The sequence below is a fragment of the Thamnophis sirtalis genome, unplaced genomic scaffold (assembly GCF_051295495.1).
Source record: "Thamnophis sirtalis isolate CommonGarterSnake01/CBP01778 unplaced genomic scaffold, rThaSir2_p1.2 scaffold_8, whole genome shotgun sequence".
NCBI lineage: Eukaryota > Metazoa > Chordata > Lepidosauria > Squamata > Natricidae > Thamnophis > Thamnophis sirtalis.
The window spans coordinates 24852141-24873680 of NW_028261388.1; the positions used below are offsets into that span (position 1 = coordinate 24852141).

At 35.1% G+C, this 21540-nt stretch overlaps 1 protein-coding gene across 3 annotated transcripts; it reads right to left on the bottom strand.

Annotated features, from left to right (window-relative positions):
* Positions 1-908: 908 nt before the first annotated feature.
* Positions 909-21029, bottom strand: LOC106550256 (NEDD4 binding protein 2 like 2). Of its 3 annotated transcripts, XR_015697466.1 has the most exons (11): positions 20897-21029; positions 18636-20005; positions 17484-17611; positions 16704-16792; positions 16295-16371; positions 15129-15272; positions 5303-6972; positions 2809-2894; positions 2282-2324; positions 1844-2031; positions 909-1072 (listed from the first exon to the last, which is right to left on the bottom strand). XR_015697466.1 is itself a non-coding variant. In XM_087721287.1 (10 exons), exons 2-10 carry the CDS (start codon positions 20003-20005, stop codon positions 1931-1933), a joined length of 3699 nt encoding a protein of 1232 aa, XP_087577413.1. In that variant the 5' UTR covers positions 20897-21029; the 3' UTR covers positions 909-1930. The 3 variants fall into 3 exon arrangements, 2 of the variants coding, with proteins under 2 accessions (XP_087577413.1, XP_013923602.2); XM_087721287.1 differs by having other exon boundaries at positions 909-2022; XM_014068127.2 differs by having other exon boundaries at positions 909-2031.
* Positions 21030-21540: the final 511 nt, after the last annotated feature.

The window sequence follows — 21540 nt, forward strand, 5'->3', positions numbered from 1 at the left end:
ATTTTCTGCAACACTATATTGCTTATTTTATTTTTTATTTTCCGGTTAAATATTACTGGTTATCCAGTATTATTTAACTACTACAGTTACTTCTATCTCTTCCCCTTCTCTCTCTTCCCTCTCCTCCCTTAGAGTTTTATTTACTGTTCTTAGCCACTTATCTCTCTATGTACTTGCATTGTACCAGAACAATACACTATGTACTATTTAACCTGATCAGATTGCAATTCTATTTGTGTACATAGATCTCGTGTTGTATTAGGAGTTGGAATTTACCACTTGTCGTACTCATAGATTAAATTAATTGAAATATAGTTTAGAAATAATAAAAATAAATAATTCAGCTCTGTCCTACCTTTGGCATGGTGTCCATTTCTGAATACCACATTTTAAGGAGGATTCCGAGAAACCAAAAGTGATAGAAAGAAAAGCAATAAGGATAATCTTGGGGTTTGAAACTAAGATATATGAGGACATGTCTGTCTAATGTTGTAAAATGCCTATTGAAGGCATAGGATAGTCGCCTAGGACCAAAGGGGTGTCACACAGAAGACAATTAGAACTTGTTTTCTTGTTCCAGTATGCAGGACATAAAATAATGATCTAATAATGATAATGATCTAATGGCAAGCAGATTCCAGTTAAATGTTCACAGAAATTTTCTAATGGTATGAAGAGTTACACAGTAATTCATAGGGAGGAATTCCCCTCACTGCATAATGTTCAGGAAGATGCTGGATAGATCTTAGGCCAGATATGACTTTCATCTGGAGAATGGACTTGAAGGCCTGCAAATGCTTTCCAAATCTATGACATTATATCCCTTAATTTTTGTGGGGGGAGTCCTACCTACATGACTTAAACAGTTGAAACCACATTATTTCACTTTGTCCTTTTAATAATGACAATCATGCTTCACAGTTTTATTTGTAAATGAAATTCAAAAGCAGCAGGTGACTCTGATAGGGATTCAAAAAGTTTGATGCTTTGTACTTTTGCTGATTCTTGTGGTTTACTTTTATTCTAGATGGTTGTTAATCCACCCAAGGGAAAGCCAAAAAGCAAGCACATTCTGTAATATAATAATAATAACCATCATCATCTAGTGAAAGATCAAACCTAAGTATTAAAATTTTACAACTTTCTCATCCACTCAAACTATAATTCATATGCTGGTATTAACAATTGCAATTAAATAAAATTCATATTTTACTGGGGCTTATGTATAATATTATGTTTCAGTTGCACACAAAATTTAGCTATTTTTTTTACTTAGCAGTTAATTCATTTCTCCACATTATTATAATGGTAGTTTTGTTAAATAACCTTTCGTTCTGGATAATTCGATATTTTGCATCTGCTTTACACAGAATAGCATAGCTTGTAGCCAAATGTTATGCTCTGATCATAAATAAAAATATTGATATAGTGTTAATAAGACTCTTTTAAAGTAATGCAAGAACTTACAATTTAAAACAGAGTGGTAAGAGTGCTAGAAGATTTTCACACTCAACTATGGGTAGTCAACAATATTAAATAACACACATCTTCAGCAATTATGGCTTTTAAAAAATATATTACTACTGCCACAGTAATAATATTGATCTTCTCTTGGTAAAGCCACTTTTTACTCTTGGGAATATTCTAAAACAAACCATTTCTTTCCTTTTCTTTTTTTCTTCATCCCCTGACATTTCTTTTATAATGCAAAGTTCACCTCAATGAGACTACAGCAAAACCAGAAGCAACCATATTCACCCTATGGGAGTCCAGTCTATGAATTCCATATTCAGAATGGTTCAAAGCATTGAGCCAACAGAATCAAACCATAGGAAGAAATTACCTTTCTGCAAAAAAGGTTGATTGTTTTCAAATAAAATTTCAGAGAGGCTAGCATTATTACTTGGATTATGTAGCTTCAAACAACTTTTCAGAGCAATGATGGTTTTTCCAAAGGCATTTCTGGGTTTATCTCTGAAGATTTTCTTTCTTGACTATCCTTATTTGAACGCTGGACACCAGCTGCAGCAACTACAGATAAAGAAACAATATAAAACAGCGTAAGGATTTTACATGTCTTTGTTTCTGTGCTTGTCAGGATCTTTCGCCAGAAGGAGGAGGACAGGGTTCCCAGTTCCAAATTCCCAGCATCAATCTATGTTTGCTTGCTTACTACACATTGGTGCAGTATCGGCACTTTAATCTTATTATAATGTTGTATTATAACAAATATTTTCCTCCTGGTTATAAATCAGGTAAAAAGTCACAAAATTGTACTCACCAAGCAAGGAACTTTCTTTCAATTGGTTATTTTCCTGTTTCTTCTGTAATAAAATATAAAGGAAAATGCAATATTCATCTTATATTTCTTCTGTCCACAGGGGAGGGGGGGGAATTCTTTAGCAAAATAGGACCTCACAAAAGGAACAAACAGTGCTTATTCCAACATCACATCCATTTTGCCGTGAGCTGTGGTGGCACAGTGGTTATAATGCAGTATTACAGGCCAACTTTGCTCACATTGCCAGGCATGTAGATTCCTGTGATCCTGACCAACTCAAGGTTGACTCATCCTTCCATCCTTCCGAGGTGAGTAAAATGAGGAACCAGATTGTTGGGGGCAATATGCTGACTCTGTAAACCGCTTAAAGAGGACTGTAAAGCACTATGAAGTGGTATATAAGTCTAAGTGCTATTGCTATTGTCTACTAACTGCTGTGTATCTTTGCATAAATTATTAGGTATAATTTAAGATGATTAACATCCATCAATTATTTTCTATACTATGCAGGGGAGTAATGGCCATACCTCCACAGATGTCTTCCACTGTAGATAGATCTCCTTTGATATTTCCCAGTGAAGAGGAACTACATAATCATCTGGCAATAAAATATCTACAAAACAAGATCACACACAGTGTTTCTAATCTACTCATTGAAAGTTTACATTACATAGGTGTGACAGTCATTTGATTGCAAATCAAGCCTAAGGGCACAGTAGTTATTTAATTATGATGCTACAATTAATGGCATACATTAAATGTGCAAGATAACTGAGCTATTAAAGCTTGATTCACACTTCCACATATCACTTTTTTACTTAAGGTTTATTAACTTAAAATTGGGTCTCGTGCTGAATGAAATGAAAACTGAAAAGCTCTTTTTAATTATTTGAGATATTACATTGAGAGCAATGAAAATAAAATATGTAGAGTGACTTCATTTATTGTCTATTGAAATTGGTTATTAGTTTATATACTGATGCTTTGGAACGGCATTAAATGAAGGTATGTAATCCAGGATAGAAAATGTTTGCTACAATATAATTGCAACAGTCAAATATGAAATACAGGTAGTCCTCAATTTACAACAGTTCATTTAGTGACCACCCTAAATTACAACAGCACTGAAAAATGTGACTTATGACCGTTTTTCATAGTTCCAATCTTTGCAGCATCCCCATGATCATGTGATCAAAATTCAGATGCTTGTCAACTGTTTCATATTTATGACAGTTGCAGTGTCCTGGGGTCACGTGATCACATTTTGCAATCTACTGACAAGCGAAGTCAATGGGGAAGCCAGATTCACTTAACAACTCAAAACAGACTGAATCCAGTCTCTGAACTATGGTTTGTCCTTTATCACATCATCACTACATACTAAATTTACTGCAACAGATATACAGTAGTGCAGTAAGGAAAAGGTATAATTAAAGAAAAAAATTAGAAAAATTATGAACAATTGGGAACCATAATATCTAAATGGGTTTTACAAAACAATAGGGGAAAGACAACTTGGATGAGAAAGGTATATATAAATTTAACAGTTATTGATAGATTTAGACAAAGGAGAGAGTGAAAAAAGATGCATTCTTCATGGGGCTTTCCACACTTGGATTGGGAATAGTAGCAAGCCAACTGTGTGATTTTTTTTTGTTTAGATTTTTTGGAAGTCACCAGTGGGCAACATATTCCATTCTAAAACGAACAGTTGGAGTTCTTCTGGCAGTTTTATTTGGACAGAGATAATTGGCTTTTAAGGCTCTATGAGCCCTTTCATCTTAGGTAATAGATTGAAAAGAGCAATCAACCGCAATTCACCTCAATAGCAAGAATGGTGTTGCATTAATGGTGATCATGGTCTTGGCTCAGTTGCTATTAGAGATCAGTTGCTGCTATTGCCGTTTCACTTTGGATGAAATAATGAACTCATTTAGGAACTGTTTCTTAAGATTTAAAATGGGGATTGTTGGCAGAGAGAATGGCCAACAGCTAGACTGGAGCTCAGCTGTGATTTTGAATGTTGCTGCTCACTGGATCAAGAAAGTTGACTTAGGCAACTGCAAGATGGCATCTCAGTGGTAATAGCACCAGTAGGTGTTTTCACCTTTATCAATTATTCACACTCTCTTTTCAGCCAAGGAGCAGTTGATCCAGTTGTACTAAATTCAATTTTAAAATAGAAGCCAAAGATTCATTCAACACAATTAGTTAATTTTCACAGTCTATATGTTGAAGCAACGTGACATAAGGTGAGTCATAGAATTTACATGTTATTATAAAAAGATTAATAAGCTAGAGGTGATATTGTGTAGGATCCTTTGTAAAGCTAATGGGGAAAAATATCTAGAGGGTCTCATTTAAAAGTTCTAGTATTACTAAGTTGCAAAATCAACCTATTGTCAGTGTGGTGACAATTTAAATAGTAGATCATGTGACCAGAATAAGGAATATCAACAAGACTGTGAAAATTATTTATTGTAGTGATGTTGACATTGTTCCTATAAGCAAAACACTCCCAGAATAGTTTGAACAATCCTACCATATCTATAAAACATTTTCAAAGAGAAAAGGCATTGAGGGCTGGAATATTTTTAAAATATCAATCTTCTCCCTTGAACTAATTGTTTGAAAACCAAAAACTAAGGCATTGCTTAAGCAAATGTGGAATTGATGTGCCCATTTACTGGCCATGATAAAAAACACGTAAGATAATTAAATAGACAGAAAATAATTTAAATTGAAAATTGGCAAGCCTGAAATCTAAAAATTAAGCACATGATTTTTATGAGGATACTCTTAGTTCATGAAGGTATATCCTGATCATTAACATCAAAATGGAATTTTCAGTTTTTAGAACCTGGCATTTTACCCCCCAAATAAGAAATAAAATTAACTTCTATATAAAAAGGCAATGAATGCTAAAAATGCACGGTAAAGTTTAAACTACTAAATTATTTTTTAAACTTCAACTATATGAAATTCTACATTTTTCTCAACTTTATTTTAGCTAATAATTACCTAATGGAACTCCTGGAGAACCGAAAAGTTCTACTAGTTGAAGTACAACTCTTAGTGATAAAGGAAGCTCCAAATTTCTGGATTTTGTATATGGGGAATCTTGAATATCTTTGATCTGAGAATTTATTTTTTGTTCACTTTCATTAATCACTTCCATATTTTCAAAAGGTTCAGCCATAGTGTTTGTAAGGCATTCAGTAATTAGTTTAACTGAATGCAAAATATCTGGCTGAGTAGTTGAAATATCTGGATATATCTTTTTCTTTTCTTTAATTTCTATTGTTTCATCACATTCAAACAATTCTTGTTCACTTGATGAGGGAGCTTTACAGGAATCAGAAGTACATTCATGAATTGCAATATCAGAGTCTTTTGTTAAAATATTCACAGATTCGTCTGCAAGTTGATTGGAACCATTGTGTAAGGGAACTTCCACATCAAAATCAGAAAATTCAGCTACTGCATTGTAATTGGATGCTTGAAGTTTACAGCATTGTTTGTTCTTTCTTATCATTTTTTCATTTGAAATGTCTTCTTTCTCTGTTACTGTATCTATATTGTTTAGCACTTTCTGATTATTTTTAGGAAGAATATGCCGTGGTAAATCAAAGTTTGGGGCCAATTTGAAGATTCTTTTATATTTCTCTTTTTTCTTTGGTAAAGCTAATATACATTCATCCGTTGTGAAACTGGCTTCCTTTCCACTTTCTCTCACAAATTCACTATCATTCTCATATAGCTTATTTTCCATCAGCAATAATGACAAAGAGCTATTTGTTGTATCGTTATTTTCATGCAGTCGTCTTCTAGTGTTTTCTTTCACTAATTCTTTGCTAGAATTATGATCGGTTATTTCTGTTATTGTATCTGAAAGCATCTTCTTAGGCCTTTTGACCTTTTTTGGTCTTTGCTGAAACATTTTAGATACATCCTTTGGCCAAGTCAAACAGGATTCATTTTTCTCTGTCTTTGTCTGAAATTGTTCATCAACCAAATCAAAGGAAAAGAAAGCCCAGGAATTCATTTCATTACTTTTTGACGTTCCATGTGGATGTGGAAGAGTTGTTTCCTCTTCATTGCTTAACATTTGGTTTCCTTGGACCAAGTTTTCAGCAGATGTATTTTTGTTTTCTTTATCAGTCAATACAATATTTTTTCTTGCATCATTTCGATCTGATTGTTGAAATGAATTTTTATTATGATCTAAAGTTTTACTGTCACTTTCTGCAAGTGACATGCTTTTGATCCCATTTGATAAATGACAATTGGATAATTGGCCAGCTATATTTTCATTTAGAGTAATTGATAGTGACGCATTTTCAGTAATATCTGCTTTAAGTGACTTCTTTAAAGACATTGAATTTACCACAACAGAATCAAGGAATTCCTTTTTTTGCAATTCAGAAAGTTGTAAGTGATTATATTTCATTGAGCCATTCTCACTATCAATTTTAGCTTCATCTGGATGGCCAGACACTAATTCTGTTTGTTCATTGTCTTCTGAATTTTCTTGCTCACTTTGTGATGAATCCCCATCACTTGGAATTAAGTGTCCATCTGATTTTATGTCCACTGATGTAATAACAGTATTTTTTATTTTTCTGTTCTTCCTTCGTTTCTTTTTTTGTTTTATCTTGTGTAATCTGTGTTTCCTCTTTACAACCAGTTCCCTAAATAGAATAAAGAACTAAATATGAACAAATTATTAAGGATGCTCTTAATGCAGGCATACACATAATGACGAATAATTATAAGCCATGAAGCATTCCCTTAAGACAGAAATGGAATGATCCAGCTTTAATCACATCAAAAGATTCATAACCTTTTTCTAAATATTCAAAAGTTGTCAGAAAATATTTTGTACTTAAATCTTAGATAAGAGCAGAATGTACTGATAATCAAGCTTAAAAACAGAACATGTCTTTGCATGATATGTTCACCAGCATGAGACATTCCTATCATATTTTTTTTGCTACGAGAAGGAATTTCTAACCAGAAAATAATAGTACAAAAATGTATTCCAGTTGTAATATAGACAACTATATGTAATATAGACATAAGAAAATATCCTCTCTGATTATGGTTTCATCATGGAACTGTTACAAGATGCCTATAGTATGTAGTGTGTAAAACGAGTATTTTAAAAATAGGAATCAAAGACCAAACTGCTCCAATCTGCTTTTAACTGAAATATGAAACTCTTCCATATCTTTAAGTTCTACTGAAATCCATAGAATATCATTTACATTAAAGTGTACTTCTGTCTGGAGAAAAACATGGTTAATTTACATTGTTTACATTATTTCATAGTTTTACTCATGTCGCATTTTGAAATGACGTTTTGCCCTGAAAAGATACTGGGAGGATGTTGGTTTAAACCAGAAAGTGTGGTCATCATTTTCATCTAAACATGTCATATTTTTATTAATACTATTTGACCTCACCTCATCTCATTCTCAAATTGTTTATGGATAATCCCTAAATGAAGAACAAAGTACATAAAATAAGTTAGTTGATATCAACTGGCTAATTTATGCATCCATTCATATAGAATTCCATAAATGAACTTATGCATGGACACTATGGAACAGAAATGTTGAAACAGAGTGGCATTAGGTCTCACCTAGCAGTACCTAATTTCCTTTGGTCAATTAAGTATAAATTCTGTATTTATTCCCACTGTGACTTCTATACTTGATTTCCTGTGACAGATTTTTGATTGCAAATTTGTCAGAGTAGGACATTCTTATACACTGTAAAAAGCTACAGTATATATGCTAAATCAGAGGTGTCAAAACTCAATTTCATTGAGGGTGTTGTGTTTGACCTTGAGAGGCTGGGGTGGGCATGGCCAGCTTGACATCACTCGTGTTGGGGACTCCTATGGTGGCCCAAGTGCTCCACCAGTGAAAACAGGCTCCCGAGCTCCGTTTTCGGGTGCGATGGCCTCCTGCAACCCTCTACCAGTGAAAATGGAACTTGGGAGGAGTGCACATAGCACTCCTGTGCTCTGTTTTCACTGTCAGAGACATCGCGGGCCGGTCCTTCACTGTTTCCAGGGTGGCCCTGCAGGCCGGATCTAAGCACCCTGCGGGCTGGATTGTTGTTGTTCGCCAGTGGCCAGCGGAGCTGGTAGCAGACTCAAACAGTGAGGAGGTTGGGGAGGAACATGGGCCTGTCCTGGAGTCTGATGAGTGCTCTGTGTCAGAGGCATGGATGGGGCCAGGTCTGTCCAACAGTTATCAGCTGCATTCAGAGTCAGAGATCAGTGGGGCAGAAGAATAACTGGAGCCTGTTCCCGATGTGTGCATGTGCAGAGAAGGAGAAGGGAACAATTAAGGAACAAGGGCTGACTCCGAAGTAAAGGCACAGATAGACAGTGAATGGCCCCTCCCACAGGGAATAAAGAGGAGCGAAAGGGGAGTGGAGTTTGCAGCAAACAATTTGTTTAATTAATGTGAAGATTTGTTCGTGACCCTCAGAACCTCCTTGCCAGTAATTTTCTTGTACAGTGTTGTGTTTGGAAGATATCTGGTCCCCAGGCCTTGAGTTTGATACTAATGTGCTAAACTATCACACACAGTTTCTCTCTCTCTCTCTCTCTCTGTCTCTTCTCCCCCCTCCCTCCCTCAGCAAGATTCTAACCAGCTGTTCACTGCCACATGAATAAACCCACGTCTATTTGCAGTCATATGAAAATATATACCAAATAGATTGATCCAAACTCTATCATGTTTAAACTAGATGAAACAGTGTATCGTAGAGCAACAATTTTTAAATCAAGAGACCACAGATGGACTAATTTGCAAAATGTGTCCGAACTCTGAGACCCAAGACTGCTGAGGGAATGAAATATTTAAAAAGTTGTGGCTGCTGTTGCAGTGCTGGGTTCACCGACAAAAGGGTGAACAACAAAACCGTGCCCGACTAAACCGCGTCGCTGACATCAACACGGCGACAACAGCGCGGAGACAGAAGCACGCTGTAAACTCTAAACCTAAACTTAACCCCTAACCCTAACCCTAACCCTTAACCTAACCCTAAAGCTAACCCTTAACCTAACCCTAAACCTAACCCTAAAGCTAACCCTTACCTTAAGTTAAATCGGCTTTCTTTCGACGTGCTATTTAAAGCGCCCTTCTTTCTCCGCGCTGGCTGTTGTCGCCGCGTTGATGACGTCAGCGGCGCGGTTTAGTCGTATGCCCTTTTGTCGGGTCACGCAGTGCTGGACTGCTGCTGCAGTTACATGCTCTTCGTTTTCAACATTCTGTCTTGTAATTACCCACTCCCCCACCAAACTGAAGCCACTTACCTGCTTGTTGGGTAGGATAGGATAGGGAAAGGAAGATCTCTCATGTTCCTGCCAGATTCCCTCAAGGAAACTCAATGGGGAAGCCAGCAGGAAGTCGCTCCTGATCCCATTGCTTCTTTGCCCACCTTTGGTCATTCTGTTTCTCTTTTTAGGTAAGCAAATATCTCTGAAATGATGACCCAGTGGGGCATAGGTTGGAAATAAATTTAGAACTGTTCTTCCTTATCTACTATTTTTCTCTTTGTGTGTGGGAAGTAATTCAAAACTAGCATTTTCTATTTATGATCTTCATGGTAGTAGGAAGAGGGGTGGTTCTTAGCACCTTATTCTTCCACATATGTTAATTGCATTTTCTCTCACTCTGCTCAAAATCTAAGACATGTGGCGGGTATTGGCAATATTAAGGCTTAATATTTATATTGTAAATTTATAGAGAAATTAACCTCCTTTTAATAAATACCATGGGATTTAGTTCTGAATGAGCATGTATAGGACTGCATAATCACAGTTAATAAAAATCATATTTAACTGGTAGGGGACATACCTTGATCATTTTAATCACTGTTATATAAATTATTATCTACAATCACTTACGTTTGCTTTATTTACTGTCATAATTTCATTTGATTTCTGCTTCCAAAATGTATCTTGGCATTGTCTATTTTTCAGATCAGGACCCCCCCCCAATCAATCATCTCCTAGAACACCTGTATCAAATTTGCTGCATCACGTGACGTTTCGAGACGTTTTTTTCATGGAGCAGGGGTGGGCCTGTGTGATACACATCTGGCTGCAGGCCACCAGTTTGACACCCCTGTCCTAGGAGCTGATTTAAAAAAAAGACAAAGTCCCCTCCCCACAACAAAAATGAATAAAAATTAAAAATGGCTTTTTCCTGCCTTAGGAGATCTGCCCACAATTCCACATTTTAAAAAAGATTTGATTCTTTTATAATTTGTTATTTTATCTATTGTTCTGTTTTATTTCTTTTTTAATGTTTCATTTTTAAAGTTTCTACACTATTCAATTTCTAAATTATAGGTAGTCTTTGAATTCAGGCTAAAAACATAATGTTGCTAAAACATTAGTGTGCATTTGCTTTTACAAAAGCATAATTGGATGCATGCATGCCCACCCTCAATTTGCAAATAGCTTGGCTGTGCAGGAAGCCAAACAGGAGCTATGCATGTTCCCTCCATATTGCCTTCCCTCCCATCTTTTTTGCGCACCTCAATTTTCCCAATGCACATTCGGGACAGCCTTTTTTTAATTCCTAGAAGTCACCAACTTCATACATGCTGTCCCTCCTCCTTTGCTGCTGGGGTACAAGATGGTATTGGAAATGCTAGCCATTTGGTTTATCTTGTAAAAGTATATGGAGAGGGGGAAGAGGACGGTCCTTCAAAGTTTTCACTTAGGCACTTCTTCCCCTGGTGGGACTGGGAAAAGGCCTACAGTATAAGAACCCAAGGAGTGGGAAACGGCACACAGAGTATCTCATGGGGTGGGGTGACCTTTGGAGAGCTGGGGCAGGGGGGGTGGGCTATGTCTGTGCTAATCCACCCAGGACCTCCCTCACGTCTAAGGCACCCATTAGTGCTTCACTTAATGACCTACATATTTGTTTAATGATTCACTGGAGGGAGCAGGGATGGGAGGATCAATGTTTCTCTTAAGGCCATCATCACATGAACATATAATGGCCAAGCTCCATTATTTCAAGGACTATCTGTATACATACTTTAGATAGGCAAGATTGAAATAAAGGTAGGTTTAACTTTAAAATACATTAAACCTTAATTGCATTAATTAATAGTATTTCAAATTTCAAACATATATATATTTGTTACTTGTAGGATTAGGATACAAATACTGGAAATAAATTAAGTGCATAGTATTAAAAACATGTACATATTGTTTTTTCCATACTGTGAATCTTAAAAGCAGCTTATGATAAAGCAATTTGGATTCCATAATACAGCCACTAAACTAAAACAATATAAAAGTAGCAATTATAAAAAGAAGGAAAACAAAAATAACAATACAACATTCAATCAATTAAATATTGGAAGAAATGCCAAATTATCAACAGGTATAAAAAAGTGTAACAATAGATCCTCACAAATTTGCAGGGAGGAGCCACCTGTAAAATAACTGCAAGATACTGTTTGCTTTTAGCACATGCAGGAAGATCTTCCTGGACTACGTCTGTCAGATACTGTATGTGCTTTCAAATAGTTTATGTCAAAAGTAAAACCTTTAACGTATCTCAGTAACTAATTGGAGTCTACTGTAAATTATTTAGGCTATTCCACTGAATAAATTAGTGGTTACTTCTGTAATAAAATCAGTGATAGTACCACACATAGAACATTGCAGTAATCCACCAGGATCTGTTATACAACTAAAATTACAAGCACCCCAGAATCATAGGCTATTGTGCCATAACTGATTACCATGACTCTAGATAGACTACCAAGCTATGTGCTTCTTAAATGAGGGCAAACAGGCAAGTTCTTAACTCCCATATCCGGTAATTCCTCACAAGGTCTTGCAAGATTCAACCTCAATTTATTGGCCCTCCTCTATTTCCTAAATGCACCAGTTTCAAATCATAACTTTCTTCTATTTCTGATGTTATAGAGAAGAACTCAAATGTCATCAGCATATTGATGATACCCAGTCCCCAAACACCTAACAATCATAGTAGTTTTGTTAAGTAGTATAAGTAGTATTGAAAACCAAACTGTGCCTTGTGAGTTTCCCCAACCTCTCATACTGTATGCCCTGGGATGTATAATTTTTTGTTTTCCTACTGATTCTTTTTTTTTTTAAAGCTGGAATTCAATCTGTTCAAACTAACATAAAGGTGAAGACTTGCCTTACTTGTCCATATGCTTATTTTTCAATTTTGCGGCAACAAGATGATGATTAATATAAAAGTAGGAAAAAGTGGAGCTCGTTGTCTGCTATAAGGTACAAAATTGGGGACAAATAATGTCTACTTCTGAAAGGAAAAGCCACCTCCATATCATATGAGGCTTTTGTGGTAGACCAGATCAGAAAATACAGTAATACTAGAGCTGCATTTTATTGAGATAGACTATTACTATAGCAACAGAATCTTGCAAGTTTGATAAGAGTTTCTCCTCCCCTTGCTCCTCAATGAGTCAAGAGAGTTTCTTCTTAATATTATCTCCTTTTTAGCCGAGGAATGCTTTGGGCCTTTTTGTTTAGGTAATCGTTCCTGAACCTTTGCCTCAAAGTTATCTCCCTAGTTTTCTGCATATCATGATCATCTACATAATTATGCTGAGATGAACAAAAGCAATATTCTCATATTACTAATGACAAAATATGTATTATGTATTATTAACTTGCGAAATACTGGTGGTGCACCATTAACAGTTATAAGCACATATTGTTAAATGCGAAGTCTAATATATTAAACTTACTGAACTTAATTTTTACAAGAACCTCTTCCACTTAAAGAAAGGAAATGGCAATGGAGCAAACGAATTAAGCAGTAAATTATCCAAAATATCTTTTAATTATTTCTAGTTAGTAATATTTACATGCATGTTTTTCAATACATTAAAGATTAGGACACACAAAAATTAATAAATATCCAGAATTCCATCTGGACTTTGAGTCCCATTTGCACGATTCTTCAACCCTCTATGTGTTTATCATTTAAAAAAGAAAAAGAAAAAGAAAAACAAGAAAAGAAAGTCAAGTTTGTATGTTTGTATAAAGTTATAATAAATGATTAAAAAATAGAAAAAGTAGAGTTGTAGGGAAAAATAATTGATCAAAACTGCACTTCAGTAGATAATATTAGTAGCTATTACCATGGAGTTAAAGAGATTTGGAGTTTTCAAATATTACTGTTGGAAAAAAAAACCTTAATTACAGTATTTTGACTAGTAAATATTCCATCCGTATTATGAGGTAACTTTCCTCAACCTGGGTGCCCTAGAGATGTGTTGATTTCATTTTCCTTCCCAGCCAATATGATCCTTAGTGAACATTTGGAAGTTTGAGCTCACAGACCCGAGGGTGAGGTTGTCATAAGAGTTCTGTGGGTGTAGAACAATCAATCTATCCTACGTTTGAATTCACTGTCAAAGGGCAAAGTATAATGGAACCATTATTCCATTATGTGGATATCCTGGTGAAGGTTGAAGTTTTCATACAAAATCATACAATTAAGTAAATGTTTTCTGTAATGTTGAGTCAGTAGATTCATAAACAACATGTTAGCCTAAGCATGAGATGAAGTGAATGTTCCCATTAATAATTTGATTATCTAGAAATATTATGGAAGAGTACGTTTAAATTGTATTTCAGGCTGCTGCTTTAATGAATGTCTTTACTTTTTCAGATTTCATCACTGAGCATGGATATTAGGCCCTGAGTACGTTTACTTTAAAAATCTAGTCATGAAAGTCAAATTATTTTCACCAATAGTTCTACCAATAGCCTGTAGGAACTTTTTCTACAGGGCATGCTACTCTTTAACTTCCAAAGGTTCCCATGGAGAAATAAATTCCATTGAGACTGGATTGCTGAAGCCATACAAAATCATGCAAAAAGAAAAGAGGCATTCAATTTATTACATGGCATTAGCACAAAGACTTTTTGTGAATTCAGCCACAAACATACCATGAAGTGGATATGGTATATATCATATCATAAACAAATGTAATATGGTGTAACTAATGTCAGTTTCACTTTTTCAACATATTTGAATGTATTAATTCTTTTTTAAGAAAACTAAGTACCCATATCAAAAGGCAAACATTTAACATACCATAATCGTGTGGATTTAGTATTTGATAAAAAGTTCTATGTGAGAACTGATTTGTAAGAATACAAATCACATGCTGCATGCTGATATTCAAAGCCACAACTTACAACTTGCACAGATAAAATTCTGTACAGATCAGAAAATGGAAACCTAAGAACTTCAGTCGAATATCAATGTTTGATTGATAAGCTTCAGAATAACATAACTGTGGCCAATAGATAGGCAGAACTTGAAATGCTACTAAAAGCAAAAAAAATTGTTCAAATGTAAATCCTATATTAAAAGTTACCCTATTGTTATTTGTTTATTAAAAATCCATGATATTCTATTGAGAAAAAGAAACTGCTCAGCAGTTTGCGGTATAAGTAAAATGTTGCACTAAAAATAAGTGATTATCGCAAGTTTCAATAAAATCAAGATTAGTACAAATATAAAATGTGAAAGTATTTTACATTTTAATATTAAACATTTACATTTTTATAAATAATTCCAAGATATTTAATCTGCATTAAACCTATTTTAGTCACAAAAGAAATTAACTGCATATTTAAAACAGATCAAGAAATTAAGTCTTTTCAATAGATTTAACTCTACTAATTGTTTATAAATGGCAAGCTATTACTGATAAAGAAATTTGACCTTAAATGTATCCTCGCTTATGTGATACATTAAAAGTATTCCAAGAGACTGAAGAGTCTCCCCACCTCTGTCTTCTTTGTAAATATGGTCTTTGTGAAGTTTTATGAAAAGGAAGCACTGAATTCATGACAATGGGCATTGAGATTTGATATTCATATCTTTCCAGCATTTGCACAATCTTCTCACGATTGACCCCATGTTTATTCCTCCTATAAAAGAAATAATTTAAACAAATAAAAATCTGACCATCTTGGAATACCATCTAGAATACCTTCAGTTTGTGTTCTTCAAAAAAAAATTGCAAGGACTAATATATATTTAAATGGAAAAATAGCAATTGAGCAGTGATTTTGAACGTAAAAGATGTCAGTAGTAGCATTGTGTCCATCTTAAATATATAGCTTAATTGTAGATGTTTCTCATCTAAAACAAATTTATTAGAACCTCCCAACTTCCTGCATGTTTATAAGTATCAGAGACAGGCAGGTACCAACAAGGATTTTTGCAAGTAGACAAAATGAAGAGATCAAGAGGGACATAAACTTAGCATTTTTTGTTATAGGCTGCTGCTACATAGTTTCTTGAATTTATTTATTTTATTGTTACACTGATATATTTCTTCATTTCCTTTATTTAAATGCTGCCAAGTATCCTGGCAGAGGGTACTACTGATATATTGGATTTATAGTACTTGAATATAGTACTATAAATAGTACTCTGGGGCAAGTCACTGATAAGACTTGTATGTAGCCTGCAAGTCCTAGGGAATTTGTGGATCAGGACAACTGAATAACAAAAGGAGATTGTGAATGCAACTCCATGCATGTAAAAGCAAACTGTAGTTATAAGACTTTATACCAAGAAATTGATGTTGACTCTTAGAGATCACCTAGACAAATTTTCTCTCCCACGATCTGTTCCTAATTTCCAAATATGCATCCATTGTTGCTGTTGTCACTGTAACTGAACTCATCCACCTTACTTAATTACAAGCATCAGCATAATTAAAAATTAATAAAATATCCAAGTGAAAGCAGAGTGTGCGGTTCTATTTCACAAAGCCTAGAAAAGAAATTTGTCTTGGAGCAGGGACAAAGATAATTTTAAGTTTATACAAAAGTTTTCAAAAGTTTCAAGTTTCATATTTAAGGACAATAATGGAAATGAGTGTATTAGATGGAAGTCTCGTACATTTTTTTTTCAAATGAGTGAAGTATAATTTAAGTCTTACTTTTCTAGTTCTTCAGGATTAAACTTCCACCATGTATCTGGTTCATGGAATTCCACATGGTAGCCTTTTTCTAGAGCCTAAGCAACAAGAACTACAGTTATAAAAGGAACATCAAATAATAGTTTTTCTGAACATCTGCAACCCTGTATATACCAAATTGGAAATGTCATATTTTGTATAATGGGATTTCTTTTAAGAGAACATGTATAAGATTGTATTTCAATTTCAGCATATTTAACATATTTATTCCAGTAAAAGTTTTAAGTTTTATTGAGATTTATATAGATCATAAGACTTAGTGAACATATGATGAAATGTATGACAAAAATGATTAATACATTTACAGAAATTAGATTTATATATTAAGATAGAAAAGTGAATCTCCATTAAAAGTGGCTGCTTTATTTACCGCTTTCACATAAGGCTTCATTTCCCAGGCTTGTGTATTTGTGTTGTCTATAATAATTGGGGATCTTCCTAAATCCATTGCTTCTTTTGCTGCAACACATAAGAATTAAATAAATGGCAACTAAAATAATTAATCTTTTGAAAACCTCCTAAGAGAATAAAAGTTGAAGAGGCCTATCATCTCCCTGTTTTTGTTTAAATATCTCCGATTGATCATGCACTAGCACAGAATGCTAGACTAGTCTAGTCACTGGCTTGATTTAGCTCTTCTTAAGTTCTGAGGGCTGTACTTAATACCATAAACATTTTCTAATTTCATAAGATCTAGCAAAATGTTTTGATAGCCATTACATTTTTTGTATAATGTTATAATCTACACTGCCTCACCTTTCCCATTAATATCCAAAGATGCCCCAAATCTGAATTTATAAATGAATGGTCAAGTGGTTGTTCACATAGAAAAATATAGGTCATGTTGAGAAAGTACAATCTGCAAAAAAAGAGTAGTAAGCTTAACTTGGTTTGCCTTTACATTTAACATTTTAGATTTGTCTGTACCTATAGAGAAGATAGGCACAAGACAGTTTCCATTTACCAAAACATCCCATAAAAGAGAAAAATAGTAAGGAACCATGGTAAAAATTCAAACTCCCTATTGTTTATGGGGATATTATTGCATATACCAATGAATATGTTACAAATTCTCACATTTATAATACTAATTTAAGTACATATTTCATTGTAAATGTTTCTACATTGACATATCTTAATATTTTCACACCTCGATTTTGATTCCACTCATGAGCAGCACCAAGCTGAGAAACATTATAGTCCCAACATCCATTGATCTGATGGAAGTAATCATCAGTACTGAATACAATGCCATTACAACTCTGACCAAGGAGAATACTGTCAAAGGAATAAAAAGGAAGTCTATTACCACATAACCAAATGTTGGTTTGGAAAAACACAAAACCTTACACTGAATTTTTAGTAAAACATTTCCAATACATTTTTGACAGACATCTTAGGACTACGACAGTTCCCAAATCTAACTTTTCATCCTTTTATCCAAGCATTTTTTTTTAAAAAGGCTGCATAACAATAACCAATAAACAGCCAATGTACATTAATTGTTTAAATTCAGATAAATACATGTCTCATGCAGACAAAGCTAAAAATTGTTCTAGCTCAGTTCATTTCAACAAAAATGCTTTGACCTATTTCCCTAAACATACCATTAAAAGAATGTATGCTAATTATATTAAAACATATTTATAGCTATCTTAATTGAAATTATTTCCCAAATTTTACAGAATATTCTAATGAAAGAAATAATCATTAAAATGTAGTCTAATAAGAAAACATGATTTACAGATAAGATTCAGAAAGGCCTTTTGTGGAATCCAGTCACTGTATGTCTAAAGGCCAATTTTCTTAGCTGGGAGTTAAAAATTATGTAAACCTAATACTAACACCAGTTATCTGAAAACTATAATTTCAACAGCTTTAAATTTTGCTTTCTTGAAGGGGAATTACCCAGCCTTTACCTTTTAATTTTTTGGCCATCTATTTGCTTATGCTCCCATATACTCTTTTTTCATTTTAAACAAAAAAAAGAAATACAAATGAACTAACTGATCTGAAATTGTTCAAAGCTCATAATCTTCAAATAGTCAAAATAAGGTGTTTTTGTTTCTAAAATGTTAATACTTGGATTGATATTTGAGCTTAAACAATAAATTAAATAGTACATTTTGATGAATGATTTAAGACCATTGGCCAACCATTTAAAAAGTCCTGACTTCGATCTAGAGATAGAGGGAATAAGTAGAGGGCGAAGAGATTAAAAGGAAGCAGCAGTATAGAAGAGGAAATCTATGACATAAATTACTTGCATTTTATTCTTAAAATAAATTCATGATTCACTTACTGAGATAAGGTTGTCTTTCCAGAGCCTGGAAGTCCTCTTAATATTAAAAGCCGCTTTTTAAACTCATATAATTTGTCCTGAGGATGCTGTTGGAGAACATTATTTGACTCATCAAAATTGTGAGCTTTACTGTTTTTCCAATTTGCTTGAGTTTCACAGAAACCATTAAAGATATATCCATCGGGTACACTACATTCATTTCTGATTGTATGCATACTATGAATATTAGAGTGATTACTGTATGGATTACTTTGACCACATTCTGAAGTGTTCATATTATTTTCTTTAAATTCTGTATTTGAAGAATTGAAGCTATCTGAACAACGTGATAAAGAATTAGTTTTTTGAAAATTGAAGTGAGCAGTAAATGGATGTGGTGGATTGTAAGGTATTACAAATGGATGGGTCTGTGGACCACTATCCCTAAACTGAGGTACAAAATCATTACAGAATCTAAAATTTTGTTTATTACATGGTTGTTCGGTTTCCCATGCATCTCTTCCATGTTCACTTTGTTCCATGCCAGTTCTGTGACCATCTGGGTCACAAATGTCTTTGCCAGTTCTATAGCAATTTGATTCATTATAAAAATATTGTTCCTCATTACTCTTATGAGACCATTCTTGAGATTTTACATGCATTACTTGATTTGATTTACTACAGTCCAGACGTGGATAAGGTAAATTTGCTTCTGTCTCCTGTAAATAAGTATCTGGACAATATTCATTACTTTCAAGCTGATCAATCTCCTTGTAGAATTGTGACAATTCATCTTCTATTTTTGGTGTATCACAGGAGATAGCTTGCACTATTTCTTTCTGAGACTTTCTACCAGTAATAGTATTTGATCTCTTTGGGCAGTTGTTTTCAATATACCTTTGCCTTTGTTCACAATTACTTTCACTTTTATAAATGGGTCCAATAAATGCCTTGCTTGTGCTGTACAGTTCCATTTTCCCTTTATTTTTATGTTCACTAATGAAATTGTTGTTATCTCCATTTTGAGCTACTTTGCTGTTGTCAGTAACAGAAGAATATTCATTTCCTTTAATTTTAGTTTTGTTTACTAAATGTGAAAGATTTGTTGAACTTGGTATTTGCCCAGGAGGTAGTTGGTTAAATGAGTTTAATGCTTCTGCATTTCTCTCTCTCCCTCTTTTCTTCTCCTCTTCACCATCATCATCAGGTAGCGACAATGGAATAAAGCCAGAATGGGTTTTTTTTATATGTATTTCCTCATGAAGTCTTTGTAATTCATCATAGGATTTACCATACGGCTCTTCTGTAGATTTCATCCTTTTAGAAGAGGGCTCAGCTACTGAGACATCTTGATTTTCAAAGTATCTTGACTTATACGCAGCATGAAGCATCTTAAAAACAATAAAATATAAAGTATTATATCAAGTAAGTTTCATATTGTGACCACACATTACTCATGCAATGATTGAAGCTAAACAAGACGAACTGAGGATGCACCCATTGTAGCCAACCTATTTTTCTTCTATGTAAATGTTACTGTAACATTAGTGAGAGATTGTGAAAAGGAACCTAAGGGTAAAACATATTGTTTAGGCATTTTGCATTGCTTTGGGGAAAAAAAAAAAGTTGTGAAGAAATTGAGGCCAAAGAACAACAAAATGGTTAGAGCTTATTTTGAAAACACACAACAGCCATCTACAAAATAAAGTAAGCGCTTGCCACTTCAGAATTAAGATCCCAAGTCATACCGTTTTATTTAGCCTTGCCCTTTTCTAAAAGGTCCCATGTGCTACTTAAGACTCATGATCCGGATTTTGGGAGGTCAGCCCCTCCAAATGATCTGCCCGCGGGACAACTGTGGCCACAGCTATCTGTACTGCCCCTTGTTTTTACGCATCAGGTGCCCCAACATCACTGGGGAGGGAGGCATGTCAATCCTACACCTCCTCATGCGAAGAGTGACAGCTCAGGTACAAAAGCACAGCCCCAATGAAGGGCTTGCCTCCACTTTCTCCCACTGGACTACAAGTCCCATCCCTCACGGCAAAGCGACTGCCCTTACAGCTAAGAGCAACGGGAGCTGTAGTTCAAGAGGCCCAGGCTGGGCAAAGCGGGCGGATATATCCTCTGCGTAAACACGCGTCACACAGAAAACAAGCCTCTGACCACCCCCCCACCCCAGTTCTTCTCCCTCGGGCTGTGCAATTCAGAGGCTTCCTGGCGGCCCTTGCCTCGGCCTCGCTCTTCCCAAAGAGACTTTCTATCCGCATCTGCAGACTAACCTCAAAACAAATCGGCTACTCGCTCGCCAAGCATTCCGCGGGGGTCAAGCGGGGACGGCTACGCGTCCCAAACCAAAGCAAACCGGAACCCAAACACAACTTCAAATCGCCTCCGTCCAAAATGGCGGCTTCGTTAGCTTCCGCGCATGCGTTTTTGGTAGCTCTCGCGGCCTACAAAATACATTTCCCGACATTCCTAGAGCGCTGGTATGACATCATAGAAGAAGAAAAGCGAAGAGCGGAACTGGTGGGAGAGCGGACCACAGAAATGCTATAAAGTGGTGGGGCAAATATATTAGAATGGGGCGGGGGGGTTCTCGTATTTTATCGACCTTGGTGTAGCAGGTAAAACGGTCGTAAATTCGAAAGATCTTTAAAATAAATCTCTGTTTGTAATCCAGGACTCAGTAATTAAAGCCGTCCCCGGAAAATCCTTTGTGTGTCTTACCACCTAGTGTTACTACCCTTTATCCCTTACAAACATTCGGATGATCGCTAATTGGCAGCAACGAGGTACAAAACCTATATTTTTCTTTTGTTCTGATTTTTGCAGCTCAGATGTCTTCGCCCGATTACAAATGGCTTTATTTCCGGGCAGCTTTCGAACTCACTGTAGAACAGGGTTCTCCTTGGCCACTTTAAGA

What these genes read in the sequence shown, in the direction of transcription:
- LOC106550256 (XM_014068127.2), bottom strand. Translation starts at nt 20,005, where the DNA reads ATGCTTCATGCTGCGTATAAGTCAAGATACTTTGAAAATCAAGATGTC. An exon ending in GGAAAGACAACCTTATCTCA is followed by an intron (nt 17,612 to 18,635) that starts GTAAGTGAATCA and finishes TTCCTTTGACAG; the next exon opens with TATTCTCCTTGGTCAGAGTT. An exon ending in TTCTCCAGGAGTTCCATTAG is followed by an intron (nt 2,895 to 5,302) that starts GTAATTATTAGC and finishes CTTGTTTTGTAG; the next exon opens with ATATTTTATTGCCAGATGAT.